Source organism: Ylistrum balloti, unplaced genomic scaffold (assembly GCF_031769215.1).
Source record: "Ylistrum balloti isolate Yb309-2 unplaced genomic scaffold, AGI_CSIRO_Ybal_v1 Utg370324, whole genome shotgun sequence".
In the NCBI taxonomy this organism is placed as follows: Eukaryota; Metazoa; Mollusca; class Bivalvia; order Pectinida; family Pectinidae; genus Ylistrum; species Ylistrum balloti.
This window is the reverse complement of record NW_026782237.1, coordinates 1,124,524-1,141,511: the sequence shown is the minus strand read 5'-3', so window position 1 is coordinate 1,141,511 and position 16,988 is coordinate 1,124,524. Positions and strand designations below refer to the sequence as shown.

General features: G+C 36.5%; 2 protein-coding genes across 3 annotated transcripts; both read right to left on the bottom strand.

Moving 5' to 3' along the window:
• Window positions 1-301: 301 nt before the first annotated feature.
• Window positions 302-3,630, bottom strand: LOC132553402 (tRNA (guanine(26)-N(2))-dimethyltransferase-like). The gene is made up of 3 exons (XM_060217649.1): window positions 2,306-3,630; window positions 1,174-1,264; window positions 302-733 (listed from the first exon to the last, which is right to left on the bottom strand). Exons 1-3 carry the CDS (start codon window positions 3,628-3,630, stop codon window positions 479-481), a joined length of 1,671 nt encoding a protein of 556 aa, XP_060073632.1. The 3' UTR covers window positions 302-478.
• A 9,033-nt stretch (window positions 3,631-12,663) lies between these two features.
• On the bottom strand, window positions 12,664-16,988 carry LOC132553389 (tRNA (guanine(26)-N(2))-dimethyltransferase-like). Of its 2 annotated transcripts, none has more exons than XM_060217633.1 (4): window positions 15,678-16,988; window positions 14,811-14,901; window positions 13,883-14,170; window positions 12,664-13,322 (listed from the first exon to the last, which is right to left on the bottom strand). In XM_060217633.1, exons 1-4 carry the CDS (start codon window positions 16,940-16,942, stop codon window positions 13,266-13,268), a joined length of 1,701 nt encoding a protein of 566 aa, XP_060073616.1. In that variant the 5' UTR covers window positions 16,943-16,988; the 3' UTR covers window positions 12,664-13,265. The 2 variants fall into 2 exon arrangements, with proteins under 2 accessions (XP_060073616.1, XP_060073617.1); XM_060217634.1 differs by having other exon boundaries at window positions 13,259-13,322; window positions 13,864-14,170.

Genomic DNA, 16,988 nt, shown 5'->3' with positions numbered 1-16,988 from the left:
AAAGATGGGATACTTTAGCAAAACAAGTGATTCGAGCTTTCAAATTACTCCATTCTATAATGAAGCTTCAAATGCCTCCTACACCTTGTGAAGTGTTTTGATACAAGTGTCAACCTATGACACAACCAGTCATTCCAAGATAGCCTTTTGAGGAAATCTTCATTATATCCACCACTCCACTAGTCAGACTTTGTGGCAGTCTATTGAGGGAGCTTCCTTTGTCCCTACACTGAAAAAGTCATTGTGAAACACTTTCCAGACAACTTTCATTGTAGTCATATTCACTACCCCTCATCTCTAACTTTGTGGCAGTCCATGGCGAAAGCCTCCATTGTCCCTACACTGAACCAGTCTGAGACAGACTGTCCATGGAACCTACCTTGTAGCCACCAAACTCCAAGCTTTTGAGGGCATAGGTAATGTCCTACTTGTGATAAATGTGTGATTATTACAGACTTCCAGACTCTATCCCTGCAAACTACCACTTGTTTCTCACAGATCCTAAACAACCAACCTTTGATCGTTTAGTCTTTGGCTTTGGTCCCCAATTTTTTTCCTGATTATTATGGTATCCTGCCAGTCCCTTTTTCTTAGAATCCTGTGAGGCTCCTGAGTGGTGCTTAAAGGACACCTTGAGGACTGGCTCTTTAGATAGAATATTGACTGTGACTGAACCTGTTACAAGCCTCTTCTCGTGCACTGGATGTATCTTCTCCCATGATCTAATAATGTCCTGAAGATAAGAACAAAATTAACAAGTAACCCAACGGTCATGTATCTGTTGCTAAGTAATTCTCATGAATTTTCCATTTTAGTAAGTCATTGGTGAGGTACATAAAAAATGCATGATGCTCCATAAATCATATATCAAATGGAGACAAGTTTAATATTCTTTTTATCACATGATCAATTTTGTAAGTACCCCGGTAGATGCAGTAGAAAATGGACATTTCCACCTCAAACTTCAAGTTATGTCCTCTCTATATTTGTGGTTACCATTGTTATGCAACAATACAGTCCTAAATATCTCTGCTGGCTCTGACTTAAACCCAAATTTCCAGACTTGACTTTTGGATCTGATCAGAAATCCAGTCAAAGTAATGATAGTACTATAGATACATCTAGTGAGCCTCAGTGGCCCTCCATAGATTTACATCTACAATGTTATCTTACCCAAATATCCCTGTTTGATGCATTTGTCTTGATGGAATTCTGTTCAGCATGAGACAAGGAAACTTCAAAACCAGCATTCAACAAAGCAGACCTAGAAATAAGGAAGGTTCTGTGAGCATACATAACAAAAGAAACTTGACACCAGATAGAGTTTCTTACAATTAAATACTGACATAACTGTTAGATAATCAGAGCCATACAGAAACAACTGGACTGAACCTTTTCTATAAAAAAACACTTCTAAGTTTTAAAAATTATCCCAAACATATATCCTATGACCTACTTATAGGATGCAACACAAATCAACTGCATGTAACAGAATTGATATCGCAACAAATTAAAGCTTGGTTTTACAGAAATATTATTAATAACAATAATCTTTACATTTTTTTTCACAAGTCATGTCATCATGACATCTTAATTGTCTCCCTTGAAATAATGACACATTATCAGCTTTTTATGATTATTTCCATTGAAACAAAATTTTCAAAAAACATTTCTGAGTTAATTAAGGCATCCAAAGTATAATACCATTGAAAACTTTAGCACAACTGTTCCCAGGTCAGAGGCAATCCCATTCTGGACTAACATTATTCCATATTATAAAGTCATTTTAACTAAAATTATTAAGTTTTATGAATGTTAAGCTTGAGATGGATTTAATGGAAAAATTTATTTAACAGTGATTTTTATACAGAATCCATAGCTGATTGAACAAGAAATATATGAAAAGAACTGATTTTTATTGTTAAGAATCATGGATTAAGACCTGCTCAGACACATGGGATGTAGATTTTATCACCACCTGACCTAAACTTTGTATTTCTGAAAAGTGGTGCATATGCGCTAATGAATATAATACGTTGTTATGCAACTGCATCTTTGTATTTCAAGTTAAAAGTTACAGAAATGGGCATTTTGTTCAATTTTGAAAAAAAAATAAAGAACAACACAACTTATCAAATTTTGTTTGTGAATGTACTATTGGCAATGTACTTAACTTCCATACAGGTACATTAAAAGTATAAATGTTACCTTTTTTGGAGCAGAGGTTAATTAATAACAAATTCCACATCAAAAACACATCAAGAGTCAATATCATCAAATTATAGGTGTTTTTAGTAATACTTACATAAATAATTCCTGCTTCATTTCTCTGACGTGAATTTTCTTGCACAAATCATCAATGACATAATACATGGGACAATCTTTGAGCTCCTCACTGACCAGGCTAAGCATGCCGACTATTCTCTTGTGGGTCTGAAAGTCAGATGACTTCTTTTGTACATAACTGATGACCTTTTTCACAAAATCTGTGTCATGAAGTCTGTCCGCCCATACTGGACCTACAACATAGTGTTTGTGTTCACAATGTTCACATATCTCTGTGACAGGAGGCCCATGTGCTGCAGCCATTTGCAAATTGTCACCTTTTGTTTGTAATTTTCTAGCCAGCTTCTGAATGGTAAAAGCCCCACAACCTGAGCAGTGATAAATGTTAGCCAACTTAAGTGATGAGAGTTTAACTTTTGCTGCACTTGTGAAAACTCTCACAAAAACTCGAATGTAGAAGTCAGCACTGATAGATATCATTGGCACAATATACCTTGAATATCTGTTAGCAGTCGTCTCCAGAGACTGCAGAAGGATGCGGAGTGCCATTTCCTTACAGTAAACCGATCTGTATGACATAGTTCCATATCTTGCCCGACAACTTTCTGGTGTGTTTCCACAAAGAAGTGCCATGTCTGTACATGTGACACACAGTAAACCTCCTTCTCCAACAGACTGCACTGCAGCATCAAGAAACGGGGTTGCACCTCCATAAGGGTCAAGGTCAATCACGTCAAATGCAGCATCTGTTCCTTTACTCATGTACATTACCATAGAAGCATCTCCTAAGCTGGAAGTGACGAGGTGTTCAAGTTTATTTCTCTCTATGTTTTTTTGTATAACTTCTACAGCAGTTTTATCATAATCATTGGTGACAATTCGCTTCACACCTGGAATCTCTAACCCAAACCTGATTGACCGCAGCCCAGATGCTGCTAGGCCTTCCAAAATTGATATACCATCAGCATACTTCCTCCCAGCTTCCATAACCTCATGATCATATGTACTTCCAGTTGGTACCTCAATATCATCGTCTGCTATGACATGTTTCTCAGTTACACAATCACTTCTCCGCGCTTTACTACGCCTAATCTCCTGTTGACGTATTTGAACAAAGTTTGAAATTACAGCCACAGTGAGGTCCCTGTTAAACTCCTGAACTCGATTGTAGAACACATTAGCTGGGTGGAGTATTTCTGCCTTTCCCTCGTTGACTTTACTGTACCGAGAATCCTCACTGAATTCTTTTATGTTCACACTAGAACTGGTGTGAAAACAAAGACATTGCACTCTCCTCTTGGGTAACGACTTACACATCCATCTGAACATCACCCGATACAGCATTGTTCACATCTGGTAGAATCTGCTGTGTGCTAATAAAAACAAACATATTCTCTGAATCAAAATTAAAATTTCTGTCATGAATTAGGAAAATCATATTCCCATGTTATATCATTTTAAGGAATGCACCAGATATATAGTGGTATGTATACTGAAGGTTGATTTTTATACAGAAGTTGTACCCATGAAAATATTTCAACTAAAGTAACTTTCATTTTAGCAAAATTTACAGTCTTTTTTCCTCTCATACTTCTTTGTCCTTCCCTTATTTTCTCATGCTGAAATTGTTTAGTAATGCTTATTGGCTAACACAAATACATCATGTCATAAATGCTTATTTAAAGTCTGGTAGAACACTTCTACTCTACAATCAACATTAATAATCATTTATTATCTATCAGTTCTCTATATTCTAAATTGGCATATTTCCTTAACATCCCCATAAATTTTCAAAACAATGGCATCATTTGGACCTGGGGTAGATATTATTTTTTTCATTAAAACAGCAGCCATAGTGGCCACCTACAGCTGAGGACAGCTAAACGTGATAGGGACCATCAAAGAATCTTTCAAAGTTCCTGCTAAATCTCAGAGAAGTTCACAATTAATTTTGTGCAGGAAGGCCACAACTGTGCAATCATATTACAAAAATGGTTGCTGTGGCAGCCATACAGAAAAAGATATTATCAGCACCCTTTCCTGAATATCCTAACCAGTTTCTGCTCAATGGCATCAAAGCAAGTAGAGAAGAAGTTTAAAATGAGGTCTTCAAGTTGGTAGCCATATAACACTGGTTGTGGCTATTAGAACCATTCCATGCAAAATGTCAGCTGCACCGGTTAATCCCATTGCTTGAACTTGAAAATAAGTTCACAATGAACATTAGAATGCCAGCCTTACCATAACTTAGGTAAATCAGTGACCCCTGCCAGGGTCAGCATTCAAGTAGTATTTGTGGAAAGACAACACAATCTAATTAAAATGCAAATCCTAGTTCTCACTGTTATTTTCCACAAAGAATCTGACATGCATTTAATCAGCTCAATAATTTTCAGTCTACTGAATCTTGAAAGTAAATGAAGGTGGGTGAAATATCTTGCATGGTCCTATTTGTGGCAATTTTACGTGCATTAATGCATTTCGTTACATTATGTCCTTTTAAAATGCTGGGTCTTTTTTCACTCTTTTGTGGAGAGCATCTTAGGATCCGAGTTTCAATCACATTGGTCTTACAATGTTGTAACAAAATGACTTGTATCAGACGAGATAGTGAATTTGACCATTCTCCCCGAGTTAAGTACAGAGGGTTGCAAGTGTCACCAGAACATGACCTCTAATCATATGATGTTGTCATATCATATATGTGGAGAACAATGGAGTCAGAGTGCGAAAAATGCACTCGTCCATCCGTCCTGGACGGGTGAAAAACGGTCCAGGTCGAGCGGTTCTTCAACTGGGCTCGTCACTTGGGACGAGTGCAATTAGTTTTATAAAATGTATTTCCCCATAAATATAGACACTAAATTAATTAAAGTCACGTAAAAAGATCAACCAGTCTTAATTTCCATTGTTTACTCTCCGTATTAAAACGCGGTACAACGTATGCGAACCACGCAAATAACGGAGTACAGCATGGTGAGTACGCACCTGAATCAATTCATACAAGCATTTCATTGAGGTAGATTGATATAATAGGGTAACATATCTCCGGACATAGCACCATGTTCCGGAATTAAAAGAATTATGCATCCATATTTAGAATGATTTTATTACAGACGTAAGTGAAAACAATTCAAATAAAGAAAACAAATTCAAATGATAACTGTCATTATATATCAGATCGACAACACGTGTTCATCTGGCTGATTGAATTCCGGATCGCATGTGCATAGCGGCTACCGTTTCGTATTTTATCATCTATCTTTTTTTTTCTCGTAGTTAATGTCAGCAATAAGTTGTGTTCAAGCCTACCGACAAATTGGCAAAACGAACTATCGATGCCTTCTTTACTAAAGTTGGTACTAGCAGTGAGAGTAAGGGGGACTCTAAAGCGACACAATCAGAAACCATAAAGGAGAAAAAACGGAATTTCAAATCTTAGTAGACGAAGGAATTTTCATGCGTTAAATATGACGAGGAAAAAGATCAAATGTATTGTACCGCTTGTCGTTAATTTCCTAGCATAACAGACAATTATAGTGGCTTTTTAAGGGAACCGGGGGTGCAGGAAAATTTAGGAAAGACACTCTTACTCATCACAAGTCCAAACAACATTTAAAGTGTGAAAAGAAACTTGGTAGTCGACCAGATTATGTTGGGCCTTTAAAAAATATCCCTTACTCTAAGTGATAACATACAAAACCAAATTCGCTTTCTGTTCGACACTGCATTTTATGTTGCAAAGCAGTATAAGTCATTTAATTCATTTCAAGGTCTTTGTAATTTACAGGGGGAAAATGTGGTAGATCTTGGTCCAAAATATAAAAATGATAAGGTATGTACGACCTTCATAAAATCAATAGCTGAAACTAAAGTCAAATCTGTTGTGGATGAGTTGAAGGAAACTTGGTTATTTGAATTTTCTCTGATGATAGTGCATATGCTGGAATAGTAGAACAAGAGGCAGTGTCGGTTAGATCTCATTCAGGCTATCCCAAAACACATTTATGTGACGTAGTTACACTTGAAAATGCTACTGCTGAGGGGGTATTATTAGGCATTGAGAAGGGTTTGCAGGCTGTTGGGTTATCTCAGGCTGATATTGAAAACAAACTAGTTGGCTGCAATTTTGACGGTGCTGCCGTAATGATGGGCAAACAATCAGGTGTTGCTACAAAGTTAACAGAGAAAGTTCCTCATCAGTTAGCAATCCACTGTGTTGCACATAACAGGGAACTAGGAGTTGTGGATGCTGTAAAGACAGCTCCATATTTGCAGCAATTTCAAAATACTGTTAAAAGTATCTTAAAATATTACTTTTATTCTAAAATTACAAAAAAAAAAAAAACCCGGCGGGAACTCAAAGAATCAGGCATATTTCAGTGGAGTACTGCAAATCCGTTAGTCAGTAGACACAGGTCTTTGATTGCTCTTGAGAAGCACTATGCTGCTGCTGTCTACCACTTAGAACATGTTCGTCAAAGATCTAGAGAAGATGCAGCAAAATCTAGGTCTGTTAACAGAATTGAAAACAGTTTGTGAATTTTTTACATTTCATGCTTGATGTAACCTCAGTTTTGAAAAATCTCGGTGAAAGCTACCAGAGTGATGACTTATTTGTGACAGATGTTGTTAGGAAGTTGGTGTTGGCTTTATGGTAAGTCTCTGAGACTGATTTGAGATCATTTGGCAATGAACAAGTTTCTGATATATTGGTGCACTTTGCTTCATGTTTAAGTGAGCAGACAGCGAACAACATGTCCTCAAATTGCTTGTGCTAACTTGTTGACACTAAATCCAGACAATTTGAAGTCCATTCTAGTCCTTGTGAAAATTATGATGACACTCTCCGCTTGCACAGCACTCTGTGAAAGAGCCTTTAGTGCCATGAATAAGCTCAAAACTACATATAGATCTCGGATGAATCAGGTTACCCTGCACAATTTCATGAGGATCAAATTGATGCCAGACACTTTGTCTACTTTTCGAGCTGAAAGAAGCAGTCTACACTTGGATTCATTCTTCTAAAACAAGGAGACATCTTTCATTATCTCATCAACAGTCTGAGAGGAAAAACACTAGTGAAATTGATCAGCTACTTCAAACTGAAGCTGTATCTGATGATAAAAAAACTGGATGATTACAGATTAAAATGACACTATACATATATAGCTCAGCTTGGTTGTTTATACCTTAGCTAATTTGCCATGATCAGCAAAAGAAACCAATAATGTAGCTGCCAATTTAGTTAAGGAGTTTCCCCAAGGAAAGGGAAAATATGTTGCTTCGTCAGATACAGTAAATAAACTTCTATAGATCGAAAAGTTGAAACGAATTTAATTTAAAACACGTGGGCGAAAACTTTGTTTATAAAGAGCTGTGTAAATTGAATACATCTAAATCTGTGGTACTTGATTGTTTGCTAGCTAGATTTCACAGAGACGCTGCCCCAGTTATTAAAATTCACCTCACTTTTCTTATAAATATGTCAATTTCAGATGGTATTGTTCCAGATGAATTAAAATTAGCCAAAGTCAAACCACTTTTAAAGAAAAAAGATAGACCTAACGCCGAAAACTACAGACCTGTTAGTATTCTAAGTGTAGAATCAAAAATTCTTGAATGCACTACGTATAGCCAGTTAGAAACTTTTTTGATAAGAAATAACTTACTTTATGAACTTCAGTCCGATTTCAGAAGCAAATATTCTACTGACACATGTTTAATACATATGTTAGACTATACATATGGAGGAAAACAAATTATTAAGTGATAAACAATTTGGATTTTTGTCTGGGAGGTCAACAGTGCTACAACTACTGAAAGTCATGGATGGATGAACTACAACTTTAGATAATGGCGGAGAATTGGATATAGTGTATATGGACTTTATGAAGGCGTTTGATAAAGTTCCACATAAACGCCTTCTAAACAAACTCCGAGGTTATGGTTTTAGCACTCAGTTAGTTGAATAGATTGAAAGTTTTTTAACAGATCGGAAACAAAGAGTTATTGTTAACGGTACACCATCAGCACAGCACAAAGTTATTAGCTGAATACCCCAAGGGAGCGTACTAGGTCCGATACTTTTCGTCATACATATTAACGATCTACCGGAATGCACATCTTCACCAACCTACATGTTTGCGGATGACACTAAATTTTATAGAACAATATCGGATGGTAACTATGAGCACTTACTCCAAGAAGATCTCTGTAATTTGATGAAGTGGTCGGATAAGTGGCTATTACGATTCCATCCAAATAAATGTAAAGTTATGACTGTGTCAACAAAACATAAAAAAAGAGAATCGCAATATCATATAACAAACAATGAAGGTAAAATCATAACATTGGAAACCATTGCATTGGAAAAAGACCTGGGAGTTGTGGTAGATCAAGATTTAAGTTTTACAACACATATCCAACAAGCAATAAATAAAGCTAATAGAATGGTAACAAGATCATTTGTTTATTTGGACGAAAATATGTTCAGGAATTTGTTTAAAGCTCTAGTACGACCGCACCTAGAGTACGCGGCAAGTTTTTGGTCCCCACACAGAATTAAGGACATCGAACGGATAGAAAATGTCCAGAGGAGATCGACAAAACTACTACCGGGATTTACTACCGATGAAGGGAAGGTGTGAACGTTTCAAGTACTGTATTACTGAACAAAGTATTGATAGTATTGTACTGAAGTACTTCACCAATCGAATTCCTTAAATTTATGCAACAAGCTCTCTGATTGGCAGAGCCAAGTCTAGATCGATTGTGGGTGGAGCCAGGTGAAAAAATACTGTGCAGACATCGGCATTTTACAAACACTCGACTGTCGCGAGAGGTTAATTGGAAGAGTCCAAGTCACAGGTGGCTTCAGATCAGACCTAATTGGGTTGTCCCATTTGTTTCGTTCTACACCCAATGATACCTTGCTTTTCCATCGATGGTACAACGAGAAAACGAAAGTTACTCAGTACTAAACTAATTTACGTACAAAATATATATCAACAGGTTAGATCACTGGGACCGGAGAATTCATAACATCTTAACAGTGAATATAGTCATATAGTCCTTCTGTACTAGTTTTATTTATTTATTTATTTTTTTGAAAGGGGGGGGGAGGGTTGGCTCAAAATATTTCGGTTTACTACCGATGAAGGGAAGGTGTGTTTAATACTATAGTAAGTGTGTCGTTCACACCTTCCCTTCATCGGTAGTAAAAACTTTAAGCTACAATGAGAGGCTACGCCGTTTGAATCTCCCAACCTTGATATACAGTCGTCTACGTGGAGATATGATAAACGTGTTTAAGTTCATGAATGGGATATTTGATCCAAAGCTGGTGGAGGGAATGTTCGACCCTGCAGGAAAAACTCGTGGACATAGTAAAAAATTATTTAAAAAACATTGTCATTTGAATGTCAGAAAACATTATTTTACTCAAAGAATAATTGATACTTGGAATAGCCTCCCTCAATGGGCAATATCATCACTTAACGTTCATGATTTTGAAAAACACCTAGACGATTTCTGGAAAGATCTTGAACTGAAGTACGATCATACAGCATCTTGTATCTAGTCTAATATTATGTTTATATTAATAATACATTGTATTGATGTGAATACAGAGGCAGAAATGCCTGCGTTCACTATTATCCTATTAAATCCTATTAAATATCAAATCTCAGTCTTCCAAAGGCTTGTTTACAGGTATGGTATTGCTCGACTTGCAAAAAGCATTTGATATAGCTGACCACAATATTTTATGTGAGAAGCTCTCTGTTCTTGGAGTGGAATCACTAAAATGGTTTAGATCCTATCTCGGGACGGAAACAAATCGTAAATATCAATGAAGTAACATCCGAGTCATGTAACATAAAATGTGGGGTACCTCAGGGGAATTTGTTAGGTCCTCTTCTGTTCTTGATAAATGTCAATGATATGCAAGTCAGCATTGATTCTAACTGCATGTTATGTTGTATGCAGACGATTCTGCTACACTTTTTTCCCCATCTAAACCCAGCAGTAATATCGCAAAAAATGTCTTTGGTGTTAGAGTTCTGTCATGAATGGTTAGTGGATAACAAGCTTTCTCTCATTTATGTAAAACAGAAAATATTATTTTTGGCTCTAAAAGAAAATTGGATAAACCTACAAATATGAATTTTAAAATATTGTGCAATAATCATGACATTAAAGTTATGAAGTGTATAAAATATCTTTGTATAGCATTAATGACTTGCTATCAGGTGAAGAAATAGTAGATTCAATTGTTAAAAAAGTAAACCAGCGACTCAAATTTCTCTACAGAAATGAGCAATGTTTGTCGTGAAGGTCGAGAAAAACTCTTTGCTCGGCATTGACTCTAGCATTTCGACTTTGCTTAAAATCCTATCCCTTCTATCTTTATTCTGGATTCATATTGCAGATGTTTTGCCCTCAGATAAATCTGCTTTCAGGAACTTCCTAAGACTGGAACCAGCAATGTTTAATGAACTTCCGTTTAGACTGACTCCAAGAATAACCAAAACTGTCACCTGGTTTTGAAAGGCAATTGAACCTGGATGTAAACTGACCATCACTCTCTGACATTTTGCAACCAGGGACAGTTACAAAAGCCTGATGTACAGTTTCCGTGTTGCCCACAACACCATATCCATGGTGACCCGTGAAGTGTGCGAAGCTTTTCTGGCAGAATACTCGGATGAAGTTATAGCCATTCCTTCTACACCAGATGGATGGCGAGAGATAGCTGATCAGTTCGAAAGCCGCTGGAATCTTCATCATGATGTTGGAGCTCCGGATGGAAAACACATTGCCATGAGGTGTCCGAATAATGGTAGGTCCTTGTATTATAATCATAAGGGATTCCATTCGATAGTATTAGTGGCAGTGGTGGATGCAGAATATAAATTCATTTGGGTAAGCGCATGACATATTGAACTAGACGTTGATTAAAGTTCAAATTTAAGTCTTATTCCAGAAACCTAGATAGTTTAATTTGGTGTAGGTCCAAACTGTTCAACTGAAATTTCCATGGTTTTTCTCCCAGGGCTTAACAGGGTGTTATAATGAGGAAATATTTGGGACATCATAAGGCCTCCTTAGGTATTAAAGAGTTTTACATATAACAGCATAATGAAGGTTACTAATCTCTGCTGCTATTTCATGTCTGAACTTGTGCGTTAGTGTCTGCAAGTAAAACCGATTAATTATTTAAGTCAACTCGCACAAATAGTCATGTTCCTCAAAGTTGGGTAATTTTCAGGATTTTATAATCCAACTTTTTTCATTTTTTCAATGATCGAGTACACTTCAATGAAATTAGGAATGAATAGGATGAAATAAATGTTTGTGTATGGTAATTATGCTAGACATGTGAATATTATAACTATGTGGCAGTTTTGGTGGAATCAATTCTGTTTAAATGAAATGGCACAGATACAAGGCTATTTGTAGTTTTCACACATCTAAATCATACTCTGGAAAGATGTGTCAGATGGTTAAGATAATTGAAATGAAATGTATAAAAAGTAGAAAAATAGCACACTCCACACCTTGTTAAAGATTTGTTATAGCATGCCATGAAGAGTGCCATTTTAATGTTTTTTTTCCATAATTCAGATCAACATGGAGCTAGAATTCTTTCCATGTACATACCAGTATGTAATTCTTAAAAGTTTTTTTCTGTCAAAGCAGAATATTGGCAAAAGAGCAAAAATATCATTTTACTGTGATGTTGCTTCAAAAAGACATGAATACTGCTAAAAGTAAGCCATGACTATAACTAGTTTTCATATTTTCACATTACAAAAATGGCCTCTTCCACTTCAATGTGCTCATAAGGCTTAAGTTTTAAAAAAGAATTATTTTGATGAAATTTGAGCATAAGCCAAGTTCATAGCTTGCTGCTAGGGGGCTCTCTTAAAATATCAAACTGAAACACGCATCCTTTTCACTTTTGACAGCTTTGAAAATTGTTAACATGATTTTTTTGTAATCATGACCGTGTCCTTTCTAGGAAGACAAGTAGCAACTCTCTCCTAAGATGACTGCTATAAGCCCCTTACCAATTACATTTTGCCTCCTTTGGTACAAGTACCTCACCAGTGATAAAAAAAGCTACATATCTAGGGGCCCTTTACAAGCTCCTCACCAGTCAAACTTCTTAGTGACTTCTTTCGGTAATTGTCATTTAAACAAGCCTCACAACAATGACATTTACAATGACCTGTCTAGGGAGCTTTCATTGTTAGACCCTCACCAGCCACATTTGCAATGAACTGTCAAGGGCATCTGGATTGATGCAAGACCCTCATCAACCACATATACAATGACCTGCATTGTAAGCTTTCTGTGTTAAAAGACCCTCACCAGTCACATTTCATATTTATCTCTGTAAGGCACCTTCATTGAAACAAGCCCACAGATCACATATCTCTCTCTAAGGACCATTTATTGTTACAAGACTTTCATTAGTCACACTTCATGTTTATCTCTGTAAGCCACCTTCACTGAAACAAACCACAGTTCACATATCTCTCTCTAAGGAACATTCAGTCTTACAAGTCCCTCATCAGTCACATTTACAATGACCTGTATTGTAAGCTTTCTTTGTTACAAGACCCTCAACAGTAACATTTACAATGACCTGTCTAGGAAGCTTTCTTTGTTACAAGTCCCTCAACAGCCACACTTCATATCTATCTCTGTAAGCCACCTTCAGCGAAACAAGCCACAGTTCACATATCTCTCTCTAAGGAACATTTTTGTTACAAGGCCCTCATCAGTCACACTTCACATTTATCTCCATGGGAAACCTTTATTGTAACAAGCTCCTCACCATTCACAATTCACATTTGTCTCTCCAGGGAGCCTTCTTTTAAACAAGTCCTTCACCAACCGCACTGTGCAAGTTCTGAAAGAGTTGTTGTATAATCCCCAGCAATGCCACACCATTCACTGGTGTGGTCTCTCTAGGAAGGCAATGAATCTAGTTTCCTCTTGGCATTTCCAGCAGCAGTCTCATCAGTCTGCAAAAAAGGTATTACTTCAGTGGTAAAACTGATTAATGTTTTAAGCAGTAAACTAATTAAGGAAGTCAGCATTCAACTAATTTTAATGAATTTTAATGACTTTGGTGGTAAACTGATAAAGGAAGTCAGCCGTAAACTGACTTTGATGACTTCAGCAGTAAATTAAGTAATCATTTCAGTGATAAACTCATTACTTATCAATTTTAGTTATAACATCACTGTTGCAATGATCTTTATTAGAATTGTGAAAAGAATTGAAAACTTACATGGTTTTTCTATGCAGGGAATTTAAGATAATATTGAACATTCAATTACGAAACATTTATATCAATGAGAATTACAAACATTGTGAAAATGTGAACTTGCTGTCGAGTTACAGACAAAATGTTGTAACAAACAAAAATCCTTCAATCTATAGCACCTGTGCTGCATTTATAATTCAACACTAAGTCTCACAACAAAACAAAGTTTTGGATAAAAGCTGAGATACGAGTTCTCATGCTTACTACAAGCATATTTAGAATTAATAAGATCATACTTGAGTGACTATTACTGACTTCCTGATTTTTCTTCCTTTTTCCCTGCAGTTTTATCCTTTTGTCTACCATGGATTCTGTAGAGTCAACCTCTGACTTTTTAGCCCTTGGTTTAGGTCCCCAGAATTTCTCTGGATTCTGTGGATATCGTGACAGTCCTCGTTTCTTGGACTCTTGCTTTGCTCCAGGGTGGAGATCAAATGACACTTTCAGGATTGGCTCCTTGGACAGGATATTGGCTGTTACTGATCCTGGTACACGTCGCTTTTCAGTTACAGGATGTGTTTTCTCCCATGACCTGACAATATCCTATAAAGTTAAAAAGACAGTGATAAAGATGATGATGGTGAACAGATAGGACCCTGTCATCAGGGTCTAACTTTTGTAAACTCGTAAACACTTGTGTCTTTCAACACTTGGGGTCTAAATTGGGAAAAAAAGATACTATTTTGCATTGGGAATTGGGCCAAATATCGGCCCCAAATCTGGCAGATCAAGAGCCCTGACTACATTACCTCTGACAAACATACAGCAGCATTATACAGAATTTTTGATAACACTTAACATGTCATATTGCAGATTAGGTATTTTAACGAGTTTTAATGAGTTTATAACACATTAAAAAATGGAATGAATGTACACATTACCTATTCCATAATTTGATATGAAAATAAAGATTTATTTATATGTTGTACCCATCATATGAAGCTTCTACTTGATGAAACTTTTAAAATCATTATGTAGTTGTTCCTTTTTGATAGTATACACACTTTCAGACACGCCTCAAATTTGTTAGATGGTGACAATAAGCTGGCCACTATCTCACAACTTTGAAAGAAGAACAATTCCAACTTCAGAGTTCAAGTTTATGTACAACCACTCCTAGTTCAAAATGTTCTGACGTTCTATTTTTTCATTGCATGACCGAACTGCACGTATGTTATCTTACCCAAATATCCCTGTTTGATGCATTTGTCTTGATGGAATTCTGTTCAGCATGAGACATAGAAACTTCAAAACCAGCATTCAACAAAGCAGACCTAGAAATTAAAATATTATCAAATTTATAGTATGATTTAGACAGAAATACCACGGGTCGGAACAATATACACCTGCTCCATGTCACAGAGAAATACATTGCATTAAAATGAATATAACAATGGGAAGAACAACAATGCTGCATTTCTTTGTGATTAATTATAACAAGTTTTAAAGACACAGGTTGAAAACAGAGAAAATGGACATGATTAAAGATTAAAATGCTGAAAATGCAAAGGGCAATCACTCTTCCAATTATCATTGAAAATGCTATTCATAAAACTTTAATTATAATGCATAAACCCTACCAAGTTTAAACAAATTGATTAAAAACCGATGGAGGAGATTCTATACAAGTTCTGAAAAAACAACATGAAATATCTCTTTTAAAAAATGTTGAATCAAATTGCTGCTCAGAAAAAAAAACTGTCGTTGTGGCATGGCCTACCAAGTTAACAAGATATCAGAAATGAACTCTGACGATGTTTCTGTCTGTACTTTGAAAATTGCTTACTACCAATGAAAAATTTGTGAACATTTAAGATTTTTTTCATGTGATTAAAGAACTTTTTTTACAGCTTTCATACAACAGTCAACCCTGTATCTTCAAGGTGATTAGGATAAATCCATTTTTTATGGTTTAGGTAAACATGACAGAAAAATTCTCTATTTAAATTGCAACCACATCCCATTCTATGCAGTTGTGAAACTGAAAATTATTAGTGTGAAATAACCTCCCTTGTATAAGAATATAAACAGAAGATCATATCATCCTTACATGAATATTTCCTGGTTGAAGGAGGAAAGGTGAACCTGTTGACACACATCATCAATGACATAGTACATGGGACAATCTTTGAGCTCCTCACTGACCAGACTAAGCATGCCGACTATTCTCTTGTGGGTCTGAAAGTCAGATGACTTCTTTTGTACATAACTGATGACCTTTTTCACAAAATCTGTGTCATGAAGTCTGTCCGCCCATACTGGACCTACAACATAGTGTTTGTGTTCACAATGTTCACATATCTCTGTGACAGGAGGCCCATGTGCTGCAGCCATTTTGAAATTGTCACCTTTTGTTGGTATTTTTCTAGCCAGCTTCTGAATGGTAAAAGCCCCACAACCTGAGCAGTGATAAATGTTAGCCAACTTAAGTGATGAGAGTTTAACTTTTGCTGCACTTGTGAAAACTCTCACAAAAACTCGAATGTAGAAGTCAGCACTGATAGATATCATTGGCACAATATACCTTGAATATCTATTAGCAGTCGTCTCCAAAGACTGCAGAAGGATGCGGAGTGCCATTTCCTTACAGTAAGCCGATCTGTATGACATAGTTCCATATCTTGCCCGACAACTTTCTGGTGTGTTTCCACAAAGAAGTGCCATGTCTGTACATGTGACACACAGTAAACCTCCTTCACCAACAGACTGCACTGCAGCATCAAGAAACTGGGATGCACCTCCATAAGGGTCAAGGTCAATCACATCAAATGCAGCATCTGTTCCTTTACTCATGTACATTACCATAGAAGCATCTCCTAAGCTAGAAGTGACAAGGTGTTCAAGTTTATTTCTCTCTATATTTTTTTGTATAACTTCTACAGCAGTTTTATCAAAATCATTGGTGACAATCCTTTGAACACCTGGAATTTCCAACCCAAACCTGATGGACCGCAGCCCAGATGCTGCTAGGCCTTCCAAGATTGATATACCATCAGCATACTTCTTGCCAGCTTCTACATCACCATCACAGGTCTGCTCTTCTGATTCCTTCACATCAGTTTTTTGTACAACTTCCCCACTCGTATCTGGCCATTTCTTATCATTTTTGGGTTTTAAATGCCTTTTGTTTTTTGAAGTATCATTTTTTATTTCTTCTCGAAGTAATTGAGCAAAGTTTGATATAACGGCTACAGTGAGATCTCTGTTGAACTCCTGTACAGGATTGTAGAACACAGATTTAGGCTGGAGTATGTCAGCCTTCCCTTCCCTCACTACATTATACTGGGTTTCTTCATCTTCCAGCTTGGTACTCATTTTGGTATTTAACTTGCTTGAATTTGGAGAAACAAGCTTCCTCCCG